This window comes from Macadamia integrifolia, chromosome 9, assembly GCF_013358625.1.
Source record: "Macadamia integrifolia cultivar HAES 741 chromosome 9, SCU_Mint_v3, whole genome shotgun sequence".
In the NCBI taxonomy this organism is placed as follows: Eukaryota; Viridiplantae; Streptophyta; class Magnoliopsida; order Proteales; family Proteaceae; genus Macadamia; species Macadamia integrifolia.
Window position 1 is genome coordinate 26,889,129 of NC_056565.1, and position 22,684 is coordinate 26,911,812.

At 40.3% G+C, this 22,684-nt stretch overlaps 1 protein-coding gene across 1 annotated transcript in view; it reads right to left on the reverse strand.

Moving 5' to 3' along the window:
* Window positions 1–423: 423 nt before the first annotated feature.
* LOC122088320 (mitochondrial import inner membrane translocase subunit TIM22-4-like) overlaps window positions 424–22,684 on the reverse strand; it is a 38,590-nt gene continuing 16,329 nt past the window's right edge. The window contains exons 4-5 of the mRNA XM_042657544.1: window positions 7,556–7,649; window positions 424–743 (exon numbers count right to left, since the gene is read on the reverse strand). Of these exons, the coding sequence (XP_042513478.1) occupies window positions 7,564–7,649 (86 nt within the window). The 3' untranslated portion in view covers window positions 424–743; window positions 7,556–7,563. The remainder of the gene's footprint in view (window positions 744–7,555; window positions 7,650–22,684) is intronic.

The window sequence follows — 22,684 nt, forward strand, 5'->3', positions numbered from 1 at the left end:
CGCATCCAAATATATGCTTCGTAGTTGGCATGGCTAGTCGTTACTAAAGTAATCCAGGACCACATCATGAGCAGGCAGTGAAAAGAATCTTTTGATACCTTCGTAGGCCCACTGATCTCATCATCACATACAGTGGTTCAGATTTGAGATTGAGAGGCTACAGTGATTCTGACTAGGCTAATGACAAAGATGATCACAAATCTACTTTGGGATATGCATTTGCCTAGGAGGTAGGGCTGTATCTTGGAGTAGCAAGAAGCAAACCTACATCGCCCTATCCATGATGAGTTCGAGTACATCGCATGCTCGGTGGCTGTTCATGTCACGCCCCACCTCCACTTACTTGAAGCTGGTGACATAGACTCTCACACATGTCCACAATCCATCCAAAATCCACGATGCACTACTTTAAGTTCATAAATCTATGAAACAATTCTACGATCACATAGATAATAATAATCAAAATATACACAACTGGTGATGTCTAATGACATTTACCATATTTACCAAAAAGAAGGTTTTCACAGTGGAATCAAAATTAGAGTTATGCCCCTAGGGCTACATCTGATATATAAACAAAAAAATCAAAAATAGAAGATGATACTCTCATCCTCAATGTGCTCCAAATGCACAGTCACATAAGCAACCATCCTTGTGCGTAGATAGCTCCTTGTCCAAGAGGTCACCTTCGTAGAGAGCCGGCTCCTCAGCGACACACTCCGAATGGTTACCTAAATCAACACCTAAAAAGGGGCAACAACGGGAGTGAGCTTCCACAAAGCCCAGTGAGGGGTAGACAAACATTCACAACAATTCATGAAATACAAAAATTATAAATGCCCAACCAAACCAATATGAATGCAGTTAGATGGGTGCAGTGACATGGTCCAGATTATTAGCAAACAACCTAATCAACAGATTCTAAGTCCATAGTGGGTAACAATGCTACTACAATATAGGTAGTATCCCTAATCACAAATGTATGTTAATGGTCCCCAAGGATGCAAGCAAGTTGTGAGTCAAGAGCATACTGGTCCCTACATGGTTACTTCGGTACCCAGTAAGCTCCTATTAATAATCCCCCATAATACCATTACATCGAATCCAACATCGCAGGTAGGGTATACCCACCACTGAATCCAACATCGCGTGAGGGTTTGTCATGATGCCGATACCCCCACCTCGGTCACTAGAAATTCTCCCAACCTCGGTCCATCGAACAATAGGATTAGCTAATACATAAACCCCTATTGGCAAGAATTGTAGTGCCAGGGTGGTTATCCTAACCCAATGCATTCTATTATGGTATGAGTCACATCACAAACAAACTCACACACCCTATGGGCATATAGTGCTGGAACCCAACCTTCAGCCACCCTATACCCACACTCACAAACCATGGGCATGCAGTGCCAAAACCAACCTTCAGCTACCCTGCACCCCAATCTCCATAACATACCCACACACACTATCACCTTGAGCATGCAATGCCGGAACCCAACCTTCGACTACCCTACATCCCAGTCACATACACATACACACACAAACGTTCACAACTCATATCATTATGCAACATACACATTCACTTCAAGAACAAGTTTATAATAATATACAATTGACATTCTCATCCACATATACATCATAACATAAACATTCCATAAATGTCACACGAAATCCCCTCACCCTGAATCCCAAGTGTCGGTGGATAGCCGATGATCTCGTGCCACATTGTCTCATCACTTCTTGGTTTTACTCCTAGGGTACATAAGATTTTTGAGCAAATTAGTCATCCATAGGGAAGTGGGACCCTAGGGCACATGTTCTGGCTTCATTTCCTTTCCTTTTCTTTGAATCGTTCTCAAGTTAGGGGTTTTATGATTATAAGGCTGATTTATATGTGGGGGATATTCACCCACTTCAATTAGCTTAGATTTAGTGTGTTTAATGGGTTAGTTAAGACAGGGTTACATAATGTACCCGAATTTCCCAAAGTTCAAATCTAAGTTAAGCTAAATTAGGGACAGTTGAGGGTTTATATGGTGACCACCAATGGCTTATGTGACCACTCCAAGTCACCTTTTATATGTTTAATTTCATTTTCCCCAACCCAATTTTGGGTTTGAATGGTGAGGTGTAGAGGATTTAGGCAAAGTTCACTAATTCTAGGGTTTGGCTACCAAAATATAGGATTTTAGATGGGAATTTCATAAAGGTTCATATACTTATATTGATCCACCAACCTTGCTAGGGTAAGTCTCCTACACCAAATCCCCCTCCTAATTGGTAGTCCTGACAAGTGGGAAGGTGGATTTTAGAAATTTTGGGTGATTTCTCCTTCTCTAGGTTTTGTGTTGCCCAAATTGGGGGTAGGAGATGGGGCTTTCTATGGAGGAGGTCCATATACCCAATGTGAATGGCCAATCTTGCTAATTAGGTATCCCACACCAAATCCCCCAATCAATTTATACATTGGGTAAGTGGGTAGGTAGATTTCAGTTGGGGTTCTCCACTTCACTTAATGGAGAAAAAAAAAATGGGAGAGAGAGAGAGAGAGAGGCAAGTGTGTGTGGAAAGGGGTAGAGAAGATAGGGCTTACTTTATACCCTTGCTCCCCTTGTTTCCTACTCCGTTACTCTCCTTCTCTTCTTCTTCTTCTCCTTCTCTTCCTCTTGCTCTAATTTAGTGGGTAGAAGAAATGAATGGGCAAAGGCTTCTATTTATAGTCACTTAAGTTACCTAACAACTGTTTGAGAAAATAATGAATTTTCATTCATTAATGGGTTAACTCGTCATTTGGCACTAATTGGCCCACCTTAGGGTGTCTTGATACATTAATCCATCATCTAGTAGGTGGTACCAACCAATAGAGGTGGTTGAGGTGCACGGGTGCAAGGGTCCGGGCCTCACGGTCAAATAACCCGATTTTGGCCTATATACTCACCGGAGGTGTTCATAGGCGAAGGCTGAATTGGTCCCCCTAGTGTGAAAATGGATTCTTAAGTTGAGGGGGGGCTTCCCAAGGTGTTTTCAATGTGTGGGCCCTACCTCTTGATATATTTTACTATTGAAGCTCGAGGATTTTCCCATGAGGTGTGAGGGTTTGGACTGACCTTCTCTTCCGTGTCTACAACCCCTTCCAATTATTGAAGCATGAGTAGCAGATGCAAGTGGGGTCATCCTTCCCTTCCAGACAAAAGGCAGCTACTACCCAGTACTCATTGGTACTGGTGTCCTCTAATGCTTCATCTGTACATTTAAAATAGAAAATTTTAGAGCGCATGTATAACAAGTTCAGGAGGCCGTTTGGCTGGGGAGGTTCCTACAATGCCTTGGCATTACCGTTGATTCAGGAGATACAGTGCTTGTACACTGTGATAGTACGACAGCTTTGGTATTCGCTAAGGACCTCAAGTTCCATAGGAAAGCCAAACACATAGACATCAGATATATCTACATTTGAGAAATAGTTGCACAAGGGGAAGTTTTCTTGAAGCATATCTCCATGAGTAGCATGGTCGCTGATCCATTGGTTAAGCCTATTGCTTGGGACATTTTCCTTACTCATGTTAGCAATCTGGGACTTAGATGTGGGTGATTTGTATTTAAAAAATATTATTATCACTCTTTGATTTATATATGAGACATATAATTCTTTAAGGTGATTTACATGTATACATATTTTATTTTGTAAATAAGTCATCATACTTAAATCGACCCAATCACACGAGTGATTCATCTTAGCGCTTGAAACAACGAGCAAGATGAACCAAATTCACCTTAGCACTTAAATATAGAGAACAAGATGAACAGGTAGCTTTTTACCTAAGTGACGCCTTAGTTAAAGAAAAAATGAAACTTTCTATGGTCGAACACAGAGATCCCACGTCTCAGTGTAGCCTACTTATAGCCGAGTGTGAAAATTCAGGCAGGTGCCATGGGGGCAACTAGGCTAATTGACTCGGGTTAGGCAATTGAAAGTGCAACTAAACCTAGACTCGTATGGTGTTCTTTTTATTTTATGAGTGACATGCCCACCTTAGTAGAAGTTGCACCATATAATACAGTTCATACTATATGTGCTTTGTTATGACCGTTTGTGAGAGTGACTGAATGAATCCCTTCTTCATCACTGCGTGAGCCACTTGGGATCAAACTAAGTTGATCCTTCAAATACCCTCTACTTGAGACTATGTCATGAAGAGGATGCCCAATGACACTGCTACTTTGACGTGCTCCTTAGGATCATAGATGATGCAGTCTAGCGAGACACGATTGAGAAAGTGGTTGAGAATGGGCTTAGGAAAAACTATTTGAAATTGTACCCTTGTTTTGTGACTTATTACCCGGGAGGCTTGTCATATTTATGTTTCGACGTAGTCATAAACACATTACATGTTTTGAGGTCAACACTGCTCATCAGGAAGGACTGAGAGTGCTAGATTTGGTGTAGTTAGATTGTTTAAGGTACCCCAGATTATTTGTGAGTGATAGTGTTATGATGGTTAGATGAAAGCTTGATATAGCATTCCTACATTCGTACTAATCTCATAAGGTTGCACATTTCATTTCTATGATGAGACACCTATGATAGAGAGACTTTTAGAATGGATTAATTGAGTAAGTCTACCCTATGTGAGTGAGTGGGAGATGTTAATTGAAATGGGTCAGACTCGGTTCTGACCCATTTCCTTCGTCAGTTGCCCATTTGGGGTAATCATAGACCCATTAGGATTAGAAACCCTAACTGAAAAATTCTCTATGTATAAGAAGGTTTGGCCACAAAGCAAATTAAAATATCTAGCCTAATCTCAAGAACTCTCTATCCATATTCTCTTCTGTCTCTCCCAATTGAGAGTATGTGTCTCCAAGGATCTCCATTTGCAATCCTTGGATTTGGAGGGTGAAACATTGCTTAGCGAGATCACCGCAATCCTTCATCCGTTGCGCGTACCACAACTAGATCCATTCCGCTGCGAGGAAAAATACATCGAGGTAATTTTTTATCCTCTGTTTCCTTTCCGTTTTATTACAATAACAACACACGGTGGCATGAGATTGGATTAAGAGATCACACGTGATTGGCTAAAGATAAAGACAACAAAGTAAAATTTTTAGATTTATTCCTGTTGTGCAATTACCATTCTTAGAAATTTCCATTTTCTTTGGAAAAAGTCATGTACTTCTTATTTAAGAATTTATAGGGGAGAGAGAGGGGAATACTAAGAAGTTACTTGAAGAATTACTCATTTAAAATTTAATATTTGTAGCTGCAGCATTTAGAATTCCCATAACCTGATCGGCTTTTCTTCTCCCATTATTTTGTGAAGGAATCAGCATCTTTATGAAAGAAAAATAGAGGAATGACAACTTATCCTAGTGCAACAGGTTAATGCAACAGGAATCAGTTCTTGTATTGTATTCACAAGACAATACAAGAAACATCTATCACATCATTAAAAACTACATTGGGAGAAATCAATTCAAAGTAGAAAATGACTACATAATAAGACCTAAATTCAAAATTACCAAAGGGAGAGTAAAGAGAACAAGGTCTCAGCTCAAGTTTTGCAAAATGTAGCCTCCACACTAGGTCCAACAGCTACCACATCCCATCCATCAATTTCTAATAGAACAGAAGCTGGCCAGTCTACAAAAAGCAGCAGCTTTTCGAAGTGCTCCATAATTTCCTGGAGCCCAGTGGTTACCAGTAGGCATAAACCTATTAAGCTCTCACACCCATTGAGCTCAGATTAATATGCTTTTCTTGTTTCCCTTTGAAGCTATATGATATTTTGATCACCATATCGATTCATTCAAGAACTAATGGCAATTTAAATGGATGATCTAACCATTACAATTGAGGACCAAAAATGCTCAATCGAAGATGATGCAGATTAATAACCAAAATAAGCTTGTTTTATTAAGAATAAGCCTAGGGTTGGGTGGTTGTATATGAGTTGCGCCTTCAATCCATGTGGTTTGGAGTGTATTGGGCCCCATATTTATGGGTCTAAAAGAGGGGATCTAAGATTTGAGTACGGGATTACTAGTTAGTTTCTTTTTTCCATTAGTTTCCTTTTTAGATGGGGTTATTTAGTTTCTAATTTCAATACCTAGTTAGTTTCTAATTTCTTATTTCCTAGTTTCTATTTATAATTTTAGTAAATAGAGGTCATGCATTTATTTATTTTCCTATTTCAGTTTTTGGAAACTAAATGTAGTTTCTATTTCTTGTAATCACCCCATCATTATTATATATAAAGGAGAGGGCTCCCATTAAGCCCCACGATTTGAAGAACAAAAAAACTCTGCTGCTACTGCAATGTCTCTGTTGAGATGCTTCTTGTGTTTGATCAAGAACAATGGGGCTGGTGTTTGATCTGATCGACACCTTGTGGTGAGAAGCCCGGGTGGTCCTTTCTAGTGTTTTCTTCTTCTCAAGTTTTATTTTTCAAGCATATACTATTGTTCAGAATACCAGGTATTTACATTCTAATTTTCTGCCCAGAATTTCTGTAAGAGTAAAATCGGTCCTTGCTGTTGAGTCAGATCCAGCCATGGGTTTGACCTAAATTTCTGGTCGATAGTTCCTCTATACCCCCACTAAGGATCGATCCACTTTTTGACTGATTCTGTTCAGCCATTAGTGAGTTATTAAAAATCACCATAATTTTGTCTTTTAGTGATCTGCCATAACCAGAACTGTGATCAATTGGTTTGGATGAGTTCTTAGTGTTATCTTTAGTTTATGGTTCATTGTTTACTGTTGAATTGAGCCTATTTGAACTACCAATCAGTCCCTTGTTTATTCCTATTTATCTGGTGTTGTTCGACCCTAGCTACTGCTGGGTTTTTGAGATCGATAGCTGCTGGTTGGTTGCTTGGTTTTTGTTGGTCTGAATTATTGGTTTATGTTGGTTGAAATCTGGTTGTTCTTTCATTAAAAGTTCCAGCAATTAAGACTTGGATAGACTCCCTATCCTAGGCCTACATTAGAAAAATTTATGCCTTTCTCAGCTTGGCTTAGATCAAGAATCTCTGCAACCATATTTTTTCATGAACTGGATAATCCAACTCTCCAACAGAAAGTAATCATCTATGTAAACTGGGCTGGAAATTCTGTATGACCACCAAATTCCATTAACATTCAATAGTGTTCACATAATCTAAAATCATGATGCAGGAAGTTTGTATGCCGTGGTGTCTAATCAATTCAAAAAATATAAAAAGTTTCCCATAATATTTGAAGAATGTTATATGTGAATCTTCTACATAATTGATTCACTTTGCCTGATCTTTAGACATTTATGAACAGAAATTGATTCAGTTTGCTTGAACTTTAGACATTCATGAACAGACAAGAAATGGGAGGCAGATCTGCATGAAAATGTCAACAATTCAAAGAGATCATAATAATTTTCTGGTTATATCCCATAAGATACAGGGAATAAATGACTCATACAGGGGTTAAGAATGAAAAGCAATATGCCTTGATTGGGAAAACTAGATTCGAACAAACTTAGGTGTTCTAATGGTACAAAACTGAACTGGTTACCCAATTAATCATTCATATCTTTCCAAAAATTTCTCAATCAGGACTGAAAACGTGGCGAAACCTGCACATCCAACACATGCTGCCTTTGGACCACCTATAAAGACATATTAAAATTGTCAGAGAAACATTTTTACCCCCTGATAAGCATGGAATTATAAATCGAGAGCCTTAAATGACAGATTTAAAGTCTGATAAATAAAAAGAAGTGACAGGTCATTTCAAAACTACAGAGAAAGCACTATAAAAAGTAGTACTTCCCATGAAAATTAGTTGAAATACTTAACAGGAGGAGCAGAAAGAAATAATAACAGAAGGCCAAAAGTAGAACAAATGGAATGTAACATACAAAAACTGGAAATGGCAAATAGATAATTATCCATTCTCCTCGTACACTTTTCTTTTTCACTCTTCCCAATAAATGATGGCTTTTAGCCCTATACCAATGTTGAAAGCATGTTTTCTAAGATTCACTCTTTCAAGTTTTCTTTGATTTAAACCTTCAATTCCATGTCTAAAACACCTTTCCCTTCACATTTCCTGAGCAGCACCAATCTTGGCGTGAGAGGAACCAACCATACACAGTATATAATTAAAATTTATCACAGCAATTAGATCCTCGAGTTTGGAGATCTCGCTTCTTAATGTAGTGGAAAGTAACCAATGAGATGGATATGTAAACTTATCCACCCATTCACTACTGAGTTCGGTAGTCAGTCCTGCACCCTACCTTGTTTTAGTCCACTTCTTATGCTATGGTTCTGGCACAATGCTATATTGTCGTAATAATGGGTTTTAAGGAAAGTGTCAGATTCCAAAAGTGTCCTTAGGTCCTTAAGGGGTTTAATGGTCCTTATAATATTCTAGAACTTTCTCTCCGTTATTATAAATAAAGAGGGCTGGTGTCATATTTGACACAAGCTATTACCTCATCCAACATGGAATCGAAGCCTTTGGATCCAAACCCTTTGGGTTTTTCTCCCATCTCTTTCTCTTTCTCGATTTTTCTCTCTCCCATCACCTCCTTCCATCTGCGCCTCCCTCCACCTCTCTTCATCTACTTCTCTCTCTTGGTGGTAGTTCCTTAAACCACCAAGGGAGTCACTAGCCTTTTCTTCTTCTTCCCTCCTTCTATCTACGCCTCCCTCCACCTCTCTTCTTCTACTTCTCTCGATGGTAGTTCCTTAAACCACCAAGGGAGTCACTAGGCTTCTTCTTCTTCTTCCCTGAGCTCTCAAACTCTCTTCCACAATGATCTGAGAGATTCATCTCCCATCCCATCGACTTTTTCAAGGGGTTTTCCCTGATATCGATTTTTTTATGTCAGGGTGCTTTTTCCCTACTTGATGCTCTAATCGTCTTGATGTTGGTTGCGATCGGTGCTCTTTATCCTTGCAGTGGTATGCTTTAGCCATCTTACAATCTCAAGACTTTGTTCCAGAGATCTACCAAAAATCAATTTGTCAAGGGATTCACCCTTTTACCGATTTTTGGGTTTTCATGTCTTTTTCTTGCTTTTTGGTGCTTTTTCTACCTCTGTCCAATGCCTCTTCCATTAGCACCACTCTATTGAGTTGCTACCATGTCTACTAGCTCTTTCACGTTCACCGGTAGAGATACCTCAGCTCTCTAGCCATTCCTCCTTGTGCTATCAATTTTGATGGCACAAACTACCTAATGTGTCACACTCGATCTAAATCTCCATCAAGTCTCGCGGCTATTATGGGTACCTCACTGGAACCATGAAGCACCCGACCGCCAGTCCTGAGATTGACAAATGGGAGTGTGCCAACTCTATGACTATGGCCTTCCTTGTCGACTCCATGTAGCCATAGCTTTCATATGGCTATCTCCTTCTAAACTCTATTGCGAAGATCTGGATGCCTCTCCAAGATATCTATTCACAGGCAAGGAATGATGCTCAGGTCTTTGAACTATGCCAAAAGGTTTATGACCTAAGGTAGAGAGGGCTCAAACTTTCACGGTATTACTAGAAGCTGCGCATACTATGGACTGAGCTGGACTTCTATGAGTATACTCCTTCCAGCCCTGCAGATGTCACCGGTTTTTAGAAGCTAGAGCACAAGATCCAGCTCTATGACTTTCTGGCAGGTTTGAATGTGGAGTATGATTAGTTACGATCCCAAGTTCTGAGTCGTATCCCCTTTCCTACCTTAGATCAAGCCTATGCTGTGATCCAACTTGAGGACAGCCGCTGTATCACTATACTTCCACAACTTATTCCCATCGAGAGATCTACACTTATCTCTGGGACTCAGCCCCACAGCGCAGCCCCACAATCTAGTGGTTCCTCTACTAGAGCTCCAGCGAAATGTGTTTAATGCGGGAAGGAGCACCACACCAAGGAGCATTGTTGAAAGCTTCATGGTCGTCTTGTTAATACATCTGGCAAAGGACGAGGGAAGAGTCGTGCCGGTACTCCTGATCAAGCCAACCATACTGAGGTCCCAAACTCTGACTCTGCTCCTAGCATCTCTGTAGCCTCACTATTAGTTGATGAGCTCACTGCTATCCGACGCCTTCTGACACGTCCGGACGCATCCTGCACCTGCTACTGCAAGCTTTGCCCATTCCACCCCTTATGGGTCAGGCATCTCTTTCTATAGCCATACTATGTATGTCCCTTCTACCCCTTGGATTATAGACTCCGAGGCTTCCGATCATATGACAGGATGCTTGCCTCTTTTCTCATAGTACACTCCCTGTCCTGGTTATGGTAAAGTCGAGTTGGCTAACGAGACTTGTTCCACTATTTTGGAAAAGGGCGTTGTTAGCTACACTCCTACTTTATCCCTTTCTATTTTATTGCGCGTTCCCTATTTTCCTACTAACATATTTCCCATTAGTAGTATTACCTCTAGTCTTAATTGCAAAGTCACCTTTTTCCGTTTGATTATGTTTTTCAAGATCTGGTGATAAGGGCAACGATTGGCTTTAGTAGGGTGCGCGACGGTCTGTATCGTCTTGATGATGACTCAACGTTGGTCTCTAGTTAATGTAGAACTAGGATAGAGGTCTAACCAAGTCTCAAACTGCAGGAACTTTTAATCAAAGAACAACCAATAACCAATATAGCAATACAAACATATCAGAAATAATAAAGAAATCTGTTCTGGAAATCAGGGTTGTCAATTCCAGAAGTGAAGCCTTCTGTGGTCAAAATATAATCAGATATGAAGAGACATAGCAGGTACTGATATGGAGTAAGAACAGGTCATAAATCATGAATAAACACCATAGGAAACCAAGGAGATCAGATTCAGTCTATCGATTTCAAATCTGGGTGGAATAGATCACTTGAAGACAAATTTCTAATATCTCTTGAACACCTGAACAGAAAAGGTTCCCCTTTGGGTCGAGTTCCTCCTTAGGTAGGGCGTAACTTCAATCCAAAGCCAAAACTGATGGCTGGTTAGGTCTGGGCAGGTTCTGAAAATTGCTAACAGAATCTGCAATTTTCTGGGCAGAACTGAGAAGAAAACTGAATTTAATACTTGTAAGAACTTCAACAGATCAGTAACACTTTGTGTAGTTGAGAGAAGAAGAAGATAAGCTAAGGAAGAGGACCTCTTGGGCTTCACACCGCAAAGAGTCAATTGGATCAAACACCAATTCCATCAGCCTTGATCAAACACAAGACAACTCTTCATAAAGAAGACAATAGCATCAGCCATTAATTTTTTTATCAAAATCATCTAAGCTTTAGGAGCCACCTTTTCTTTTTTTATAATGTTGATGGGGGAGGGAATTACAAAATAGAAGGTTCTTCTAAAAGGAAACCAAATATTCTCCTAATACAATAGTTACTAAAAATTGGAATTAGAAACTAACTGAAATTAGAAACTAGTTAAAAAGGAAACTAACTACTAATGACTTGACTCAATTAATAACTTGGCTCCTAAGGAAACAAATATAACTCAAATCAAACCCAGCTAAAAAGGAAACTAACGAATATGGAACCTAACTTATAATCCCATATGCATCCTTAGAGCCCCTCTTTTAGGCCCATAAAAGTGGTCTATTACACTCAAAACACATGGGATCAAAGGCCCAACATGTATGGAACCCAACCCTAAGCTTATTCCTAATAAAACAAGCATATTTTGGTGATTAATCTGCATCACTAGTCAGGCTCGTCAGACATCCCTTTATGTTAGCTACCATATCTGAGTCACTACAATGGCACTGTCGGTTCGGACATCCTCCTTTAGGAACTTTAGCTAGGCTTGTTCTGTTTTTTAAGCATTGTACTTTGAGTCAGTTTTTGTGAGGCATGTGTATTGGCCAAACAAACTCGAACCACTTATTTTGTTTCTGGAAATAAAAGTGTCACTCCTTTTTCATCGACACATTCTGATATTTGGGGTCTATCCCGCTATGTGTTTGTCAATGGTTATCGGTGGTTTGTCTCTTTTATTGACTGTCATTCTCGTACCACTGGGGTTTATACGATGTGAACCAAGGTCGAGACCTTCAACTGTTTTCAACAGTTTCATCGGATGGTTTATACTCATTTTGTTGCTATCATCAAAATCCTTTGAAGTGATAATGGTTGTGAATAGTTCGAAGGGTCCTTTCAGGCTTACCTTTCCACTAATGGGATGATCCCTCAGACTAGTTGTGTTGATACCTGCTGAGAATGGCATTGCTGAGAGGAAGAATCGACACCTTTGTGAGGTAGCCGACTCTCTTATGTTTGAGATGCATGTTCCTCCCCAGTACTAGAGTGATTTGATTCTTACTGTGGCTTTTTTATCAACCAAATGCCTTCTCGGGTTCTCATCTTCTGCTCCCTCTGGATCTTCTCTAGGTCTCCGCTACTTTTCCTGTTCCTCCCAAGGTATTCAGTAGTGTCTATTATGCTCGAGATCATCACCCTCATGGGAAGTTTGATCCTTGTGGTCTCCGACGCATTTTTCAGTGATATGCTCCTAAAAGGTTATCAATGTTTTCATCTTTCTAATCGGTGTTGGTTTGTGACCATGGATGTTGTCTTTCACGAATCTACATCATAGTACACTGCAGCACCTCTTCAAGGGGAGTCTCCTTCCATTGTGGAAGATGTGCTGCCTTTTCATCTTCCACCTTTTGAACTTGTTATCCTTACCGGTATCCTGACTCAGGGGGAGAGTGACACTCCTACTTCGCCTCGGCCAGAGATACGTGTTTATAGTCGCAGAAAGCAGAATCAGAATACTACACATCCAACATCTACCCTACTATGCCAGTTGTCCCCTTGGACCCAAGTAATTCTCCTCCTGTTGATCGTCCCTTGAGTTGCCTATTGTTGTTCATAAAGGCACTGGGTATTGTACTTTACATCTTATTGCTAAAATTGTTCTTATGACTCACTTTCTCCTTCCTACTATAATTTTGTGCCTTCTCTATCCTCTATGCCCATTCCCCATACTTAGCAGGAAGCAAGTGCAGAGTCACAATGGCATACAGCTATACTTGAAGAGATGCAATCTCTAAAGAAGAATGACACGTGGGATCTAGTGTGTCTTCCCTCACAGAAGAAGACAGTTGGTTATAAGTGGGTCTTCATAGTGAAATAGAAGGCTGATGGTATAGTGGATCGATACAAGGCAAGACTTGTTGCCAAGGACTTCACTCAGACCTATTGGATCGACTACCAGGAAATGTTTGCTCTAGTTGCTAAGATGAACACAGTCCGTGTTATCTTAGCTTGTACCGCCAACTTAGATTGGGATCTCTAGCAGTTAGATGTGAAGAATGCCTTTCTTTGTATGCAAGCAGAAGCATGCATTGTATGGGCTGAAGCAATCCCCTCGTGCTTGGTTTTAGCATTTCTACAAGGCTATGATTGCTACAGGCTACTCTCAAAGCAATGCCGATCACACTCTGTTCATCAAGAGATCTGGTGGGAAGATTCCTATCCCGATAGTCTATGTAAATATTGTTATTAGTGATGATCTAGCAGAGATCTCTCGCCTCAAGAGATAATTGGGTGAGGAATTTGAGATCAAAGATCTAGGACAGCTCCGTTACTTCCTTGGCATTGAAGTTGTCAGGCCTTCTCGTGGGATCTACTTGTCTCAGCAGAAGTATATGCATGACCTTCTTTCTAAAACAGGTATGTTGGGTTATAAGCTAGCAAACCCTCCTGATAAAGCGTACGATCACCTGATCAACAAGGTGCCTTTGTGGATAAGCGTGTAGATATTAGAGAATAGTAGGGCGCTTGATCTATCTTCCTCATACTCGCCCTGACATAGTATTTGCCATCAGCCAAGTTGGTACATGCATGATCCCTACTCGACTCACACAGAAGTTGTGTTGCATATTCTTCGTTACTTGAAATCTGCCCTAGGACGTGGAATCCCTTTTTCTCCTTATGATCACCTTAGGGTGGAGGCCTTCACGGATGCTGATTAGACATTGTTATGTTGATGACCATAGGTCTACTACTAGTTATTACACCTTTGTTGGTGGTAACCTTGTTACATGGCGAAGCAAGAAGCAAGCCTTTAATGTAGGAGTAGATTAAAGAAACTAACCCCCACAGATTATGACCCCAACAGTACAAGTAAAATACCACTTAGAACAAAGAAACCCAACTAAGAAATAAGCCACACAAATAGAACAGCAGCCCACAAGAGAAAAACCCAAAAACACCCAATCGGCCAGGAGAGAGAAAATCTCCTGTGCAGGGCCTAGTAAACAGAGGGGCGGCTCCTATAATTCAAAATCAGATGGAGCTCAAACTTTGGTCAATAACAGTCCCTAGGGAGAGGACAAAAACCTAAAAAGATGAGATGATTCTAACCAGGGGTTGTGGAGTTATTGACTTACTTGAAATCTGACCTAAGAGAGAGAATCGTAGGCTTCAGGAGAGAAGCAATTCTGGTTTGTAACTTGGACAGATCTGAACTTCTGAATACTCACAGCAGTAGACGACTTCAATAGCAGTAACTTAAGGATAAAATAGAAAGCTTTAAACAAAGAAGAAACAAGGGAAAGTGGGGGAGAAGTGGCTATCTCGGCTCGGGCTTCTCACCCACAGCTATCCCGGCTATTCTAAGCAATTCGCTATAACTATTCTTTATTCAAATCTAAAAAATAAGGTTACATAAGCTCCTCTATTTATAGAGGGCAAATTTAGCTACAAGCAACCATACTAGGACTAGAAGATGAACTCCTCTTACAACTAGGAATTAGAAATAGACTAGGACTTTTAAACTCCAACATGGAGTGAGTCACTTAACTAATAGCCCCTAATGGGCCTTACAATTGATGGATCCACATGGGCCTTTATTGAAAATAAAATAAAACTAATAAAAGAAAATCAGTGGGCCCATTGGGCCGTCTTTAAGTGGATCGATCCACACCCTGGGATGGGCCTTTCTTCCTGCGATAGGTCCTCCCAATGTGTGGATCTACATCAGCTCTTCACTTCTTAGAATCATTCGTCTCCGATGAATAGATAAAGGACATGTAGTGCTCATAGAGATCCGTGTCAAGGCATCAGAAGTCATCAGCATGGATCCAAGTGCAATCTTCTCGTGGTCGTCCTTTCCACTTGACGAGGAATGAGTAGTATCCTTTGCCTCTTTGAACTATAGTGAACTTGTCAAAAACGTCTTCAATAACATCCTCTGTAGGACTGACAAATTGGGGAAGCTTTAGAGCTTGTTCTGTATCGCCCTCATCGGAATGGTGTCCCACGTACAGTGTAAGATCAGCCACATTGAAAACATTTTTGATCTTCAAAGTCGGAGGTAGTTCTAGCATGTATGCATTGGGACCAATACACTTCAAGACCTTGTATGGACCCATATTCCGAGGATGAAGTTTGTGTATTGTACCAGGAGGGAACCTCTCAGGTGGAATTCAAACCATCACCATATCACCAGGTTGAAATTCCACGTAACGTCGATGATGGTTAGTAATTTGATACCCGTCATTGCTAATAGCTATGCGGCGACGAACATCAGTATGTACCTCAGTAATGTGTTTAAGGAATTCATCCGCTTCAATACTAACATGAGCATGAGGTGGCAACTGTCAACCGGTCATTGTGGCTGCAATCCAAGAACAATCTCAAATGGTGTACGGACTGTGGTGCGGTTGACAGAACTGTTGTAGGAAAATTCAGCAATGTCTAGAATGGATGGCCAAGTTTTCTCATAGTCACGGACTAGGCAATGGAATAAGTTGCCAAGGCTTCTATTCACCACTTCTGTCTGTCCGTCTATCTGTTTGGGGATGGAATGCCGTGGAGAACTTGAGTTTAGTGTTTGTCTTTAACCATAAGGTCTTCCAAAAGTAACTCATGAACTTGACATCCCTATCTAAAACAATCGACAGTGGCAAACCATGTATGCGCACTATCTCTTTGAAAAAGACTTTGGCTAAGTGACTTGCATCAAGGGTTTTCCTGCACAAGATAAAGTATGCCATCTTGGAAAATCGATCAACTACCACACATATGGAATCATACCTTTCCCATGTAAGTGGTAAGCCTAGGACAAAGTCCATGCTTATGTTTAGCCAAGGTGCATGTGGAATGGGCAGCGGTGTGTACAAACCTGCATTCTTCTTTTCTCCTTTAGCAAGTTGACAAGTACAGCATCTTTGTATAACATGTTGAGCATCCTTGAGGAGTTGAGGCCAAAAGTACAAGTCTATCATCATAGATTATGTCTTATCCTTGCCAAAATGTCCACCCATTCCTCCGCCATGTAGTTCTCGAACCAAATGGTGTCTCAGAGAGGTGTTTGGCATGCAAAGACGTGTGCCCTTGAAGAGGTACCCATCATGTTTGGAGAATTTATCATCTCTACTTCCTTCTTGCAACTTCTTGAATAGTTCTGAAAAATCAGCATCATTTGCATACTCATCTTTGATGTGTTCCACTCCTGCACTTTGCACTGTGAAGGTATTCATCATTAGCACCTTCCGGCTAAGTGCATCAGCCACTTGATTCTCTTTTCCAGCCTTGTACTTGAGAGCAAATAAAAATCCTTGCAAGTATGAGATCCACTTAGCGTGCCGTTGCTAATGGTCTTCTGTGAATGCAAGTGTAATGTAGGACTGGAAATTGACAACCAAACCAGACTGAAGACTGCAGGATCTTATAAATCAAAGAACAACCAGATTTCCACTAAAATAAACCAATTAAATCAGATCAACAGAAACAAGGCAAACAGCAGCTATCAATCTCAGAAAAATAATTTCTATGACTGAACAGTACCAGATGGGCAGAGATAAATCAAGGGCTGATAATAGTTCAAAATAGTGTCAAACAATTGGTAATTAATGATTCAGAATTTGAAAATCACAGCAGAAATCAACCCAGATCAATCGATCTCAGTTCTGTACAAAACAGATCACTAAAAGACGAAAAAACTGAGATTTTATAGAACTTCCAAACGGCTGGTCAGAACCAGCCCTAACTTGGGTTGAGTTCTCCTTGGATGCTAGAGAAGCTTCGATCAAAACTGTAGCCCCAACAGAGAACAAAAACTGCTACAGGTTCCAGGAACCGATTGTACAGAAAAAGAGATTTTCTAGGCAGATTCAAAAAAATAACATATCTGTCTTATGAACAGTAGCAGATCTATGAAAACAAGCATGAGAATAACTAAAAGAGCAATAAAAAGAAACTTGTAGAACCCTCCTTGACTTCAGGCCGCAAGAGTCGTTTGGATCAGACACCAAACCTTCTTCCTCGATCAAACACAAGGAACAGCCATGGGAGAACCTAGTGGAAGCAGCATGGAACTTTCTTTTTTAATTGTCAAAATCATGGCTACTAATGAGCCTTCTCTTTATTTATAATAGTGACTGGGTGATTACACGAAATAGAAACTACCTTTAGTTTCCAAAAACTGAAATAGGAAACTAAATAACATAAGACCTCTAGTTACTAAAATTAAAAATAGAAACAAGGAAATAAGAAATTTGAAACTAACTAGGTACTGAAATTAGAAACTAAACCCCATCTAAAAAGGAAACTAATGAAAGTAGGAAACAACTAGTAATCCCGTACTCAACCTTAGAACCCTCTTTTTAGAGCCATAGAAGTGGTCTATTACACTCAAAACACATGGGATCAAACGCCTAACATGTATGGAACCCAACCCAAATTAGAAACTAAATAACCCCATCTAAAAAGGAAACTAATGAAAATAGGAAACAACTAGTAATCCCGTACTCAGCCTTAGAGCCCCCCTTTTATACCAATAAAAGTAGTCTATTACACTCAAAACACATGGGATCAAAGGCCCAACATGTATGGAACTCAACCCTAGGCTTATTCCTAATAAAACAAGCCTATTTTGGTTATTAATCTGCATCAACTCTCCCCATCTTGAAAAAATTCATTTTTGAATTTTGCAGTGATGAGGTGGGAACATGTGAATAGCAGTCGTAACCGTTCCCAAACAGAATTTAGGTTGCTTGTAGACTTTTGAAAGGTAGTCTTTAAGGCGTGGAGCTTTCTCTTCAAAGAACCATGATGGCATAACAAACTCTATATGCTCAACCTCTGAATCAATACCAACCGTGAATGTCGTGTGCATAGAGTCATCAACGTTGGTAACCTTCTCATGAAGGATTTCAAGGACTTGTTATGGCATGCTCTCAATCACTACCTCATCTTCCACGGCTTGAGTCTTGTCTACTATGCTCTCTTCAATGTAGAATCCTTCAATGGAGTCTTCTTCTATGGTTTCATCCACCAAGACATTACTAATCACATAAACGCCATAAGTGCCATCATCATTAGTATCTTCCTGGTCATAGTCATACCTACCAACATCATCGTCTTCCAAGGGGTATGGATAAAGAGCTGACTCATCTTCCTCATTGGAGTCTTCAACCTCAGCTACTGCATTAACCCACTGCTTCGGTTGGTAAGACTTAGCAAAATGCCCTACCTCTTGGCAATGGAAACACTGTACCTTATTACTACCTGTCATGGGTGCCTTTCCTTTGTGATCAACCCGTGGAGGAAAAACGGACTTTGGGGGTGCTGAGTTACTAGGTTTAGTTACTGGAAAATTATTCTTGACCTCCCCAGCATGAAAATCAAACCTTCTAACTGGTTGTGCTATAAGCTCCTCTGCTCATAGGGCCTTGTCATAGGGCCTTGTCAAAGCAATCCCTCACTGAGCACACATCAACCACTCTAATTCCCCTATTGATTTCAGCTTGCAATCCCTGTCGAAACCGAGATAACAGTTGCCTTTCATTCTCCCTTATGCCTGTACGAGAATAAAGTGCGTCAAACTTGTTCATGTACTCTACAATAGTCATAAACCCTTGACGAAGAGAGTTCAACTGGTCTTGTATGGAGCTCTGAAGTTGTGTGGCAAGTATTTATCTGATAGCTCAAGCTTCATCTCCTCCCAACTGTAGATTCTCTACCACGGTCTTCCAACTCTAGCTCATAGGTTCTCCGCCAATCACATACAGCCCCAACTAGCTTTGCACGAGCTAGTTTCATCTTCCGTTCCTCAGACAAATCATAATAATCAAAATAATCATCTAAAGCAGCTACCCAATCATAGAACAATTGGGGGTCATATCTCCCATCAAACTCCTTCAGATTGAGCTTGACCTGTGAATCTCCAGAGTACCTCTGATATGTGGGACGTTCAGTCTCAAAATAGCCCTACATGTTCTTCAAAGGTAGGTTGTATTACAGGAACCCTCTGTGGTGTTTTCTCAGATTAGGGTTTTCTCTCCTGTTAGCCAACTAAGCAGCTACATTCAATAGAGCTTCCACTTCGGGTGTTGTTTGTGACTCACCGGTAGGCTGTTGTGGTGGGGTCTCGACAACCAACAACCTTGTATTCAATTCAGTCTTTAATTCATTCAACTTAGCTTCTTGTTCAACCCTCATATTTTGTAGCATCTCCATAATAGTAGCTAGGGTGGGGGTGTTCTTCTCAGCCATGCTCTGATACCACTTAATGTAGGACTGAAAATTGACAACCAAACCAGACCCAAGACTACAGGATCTTATAAATCAAAGAACAACCAGATTTCCACTAAAATAAACCAATAAAATCAGATCAACAGAAACAAGGCAAACAGCAGCTATCGATCTCAGAAAAAACCCAGCAATTTCTATAACTGAACAGTACCAAATGGGCAGAGATAAATCAAGGGCTGATAATAGTTCAAAATAGTGTCAAACAATTGGTAATTAATGATTCAGAATCTGAAAATCACAGCAGAAATCAACCCAGATCAATCGATCTCAGTTCTATCCAAAACAGATCACTAAAAGACCAAAAAACAGAGATTTTATAAAACGTCCAAACAGCTGGTCAGAACCAGCCCTAACTTGGGTTGAGTTCTCCTTGGATGCTAGAGAAGCTTGATCAAAACTGTAGCCCCAACAGAGAACAAAAACTGCTACAGGTTCCAAGAACCGATTGTACTGAAAAAGAGATTTTCTGGGCAGATTCAAAAAAATAACATATCTGTCTTATGAACAGTAGCAGCAAATCTATGAAAACAAGCTTGAGAATAACTAAAAGAGCAATAAAAAGAAACTTGTAAAACCCTCCTGGACTTCATGTCGCAAGAGTCGTTTGGATTAGACACCAAACCTTCTTCCTCGATCAAACACAAGGAACAGCCATGGGAGAACCTAGAGGCAGCAGCATGGAACTTTCTTTTTTAATTGTCAAAATCATGGCTACTAATAAGCCTTCTCTTTATTTATAATAGTGCCTGGGTGATTACACGAAATAGAAAATACCTTTAGTTTCCAAAAACTGAAATAGGAAACTAAATAACACAAGACCTCTAGTTACTAAAATTAAAAATAGAAACAAGGAAATAAGAAATTTGAAACTAACTAGGTACTAAAATTAGAAAGTAAATAACCCCATCTAAAAAGGAAACTAATGAAAATAGGAAACAACTAGTAATCCCGTACTTTACCTTAGAGCCCCCCTTTTAGAGCCATAAAAGTGGTCTATTACACTCAAAACACATAGGATCAAAGGCCCAACATGTATAGAACCCAACCCTAGCTTATTCCTAATAAAACAAGCCTATTTTGGTGATTAATCTGAATCAAAGTGTTTGAGTGCTTCATGATCTGAATAAAGGACGAACTCTTTATCAATTAAGTAATGTCTCCCATGCTTGAGAATTTGAACAACGGCATAGAGTTGTAGGTCATAAGTGGAATACCTTTTGGCATCATTCAACTTTTCATTCTAGAAGGCTATAGGACGACCCTCTTGCATAAGCACTCCTACTATCCCAACATGGGATGCATCAATAGCCACTTCAAACATAAGATCAAAGTTGGGTAGTCTAAGCATTGGTGCTTCTGTCATCTTTTGTTTGATCAAATTGAATGCTTTGGTGGCTACCGGAGTCCATTGAAATGAAACTTTTCCCCCTTTTGTGCACTCTGTGATAGGGGCTAAAATAGCGCTGAAATTCCGGAACCGTCAGTAAAATGGGCAAGACCATGAAAACTATGAACTTCTGTCAAGGTTAGGATAGGCCAATCTACCACACTTTTTATCTTCTCCGGATCAGCTTCTATACCTTGTGAAGACACAATAAAACCAAGGAAGATAACCTTGGGCAGCATGAAAGAACACTTCTTTAAGTTGATGTAGAGCTTCTCTTCTCGTAGTACCCTCATGACATGTCTTAGATGTTCAAGGTGCTTATTTTGTGCCCTACTATAGATCAATATGTCATCGAAGTATATTACAAGGAACTTGCCAATGAAAGGCCGCAGTACATGTGTCATCACCCTCATAAAAGTGCTAGGTGAGTCCAAAAGGCATGACTTTCCACTCATAAAGTCCTTTTTTGGTCTTGAAAGTTGTTTTCCATTCATCTCCTGGACGAATTCGAATTTGATGGTAGCCACTTCGTAGATCAATATTTGAAAATATGGAGGCTCTTGTCAACATGTCAAGCATATCATCCAAATGAGGAATGGGAAACTTGTATTTTACCGTGATATTGTTGATAGCACAGCTGTCAATGCACATACGCCAAGTTCTGTCTTTCTTTGGTGTCAATAGGTCTGGTATTGCACATAGACTCATATTTTCTACTAGAAAACCCTTTCTCAGAAGATCATCCACTTGTCTCTTGAGCTCGGCATGCTCTGTGGGGCTAAGACGATAAGTGGGAGATTTGGAAGCACTGACCCAGGCACAAGGTCAATGGCATGTTGGATATCTCTCATAGGTTGTAGTTCATCTGGCAATTCATCTGGCACCAAATCTGAAAAATCAGCAAGTAACTGTTTGATTTGTGGTGGATGTTTTACCTCTTTCACTGGTTCAACCGCTTTAGTAACAAGGGCTAAGATTAGGCCGGTCTCTTCACTAGTAGTCAAGAACTCCTATGGGGCAGCACCCATAGCTTGTTGTCCAACATGTCCTTTTTACTGAAATTTCCTTTAAATGGTTGCTTCTTTTGCTCAGTGGTTGCTTTGAAAGAGGTCTTTGCCACATTCTTTAAGACATGTTGTCTTCTTATTTGGGCAGCCCTTAACTTGTCCTTCACTTGAGGGATGTTGAGTGGATTTAGAATGAGTGGCTTGCCTTTGTGATCAAAGATGTATTGGTTCTTAGTACCTCCCACTAGCACATTGTTGTCATATAGTCAAGGCCTTCCAAGTAGTACATCGGTGAGGACCATGGGAATGACATCACACCATACGCTTTCTTCATAATCTGAAGCCTACAGTGGTACAGAACAACGTTGAGATACAACCATGATGTTATTGTCTAGAAGTGATACCTTGTATGGTTGTGGATGGGGTTCAGTCTTTAGTTTTCTGTCAATCACAAAAGCCTGAGATACAACGTTCACACAACTCCCACTGTCCACAATCACTTGAGCTTTGTGAGATCAACTAGACATTAAAGTGTAGAAGATATTGTTCCTCCTCCAGTCTTCACCCTTAGTTTCAGCCACTAGGATTCTTGCAACCACATTGACATAAGCATAAGGATCATCATCTTCTGGTGTGAACTCATCTTCCAGTTCACCTTCCACCCCTTCAATTGCAACATTAACAGTCCAATCATCATCCTGAGGCTCATGGATTTGCAAATCAGGGTTGGACTCGATGGCACTGATGATGGA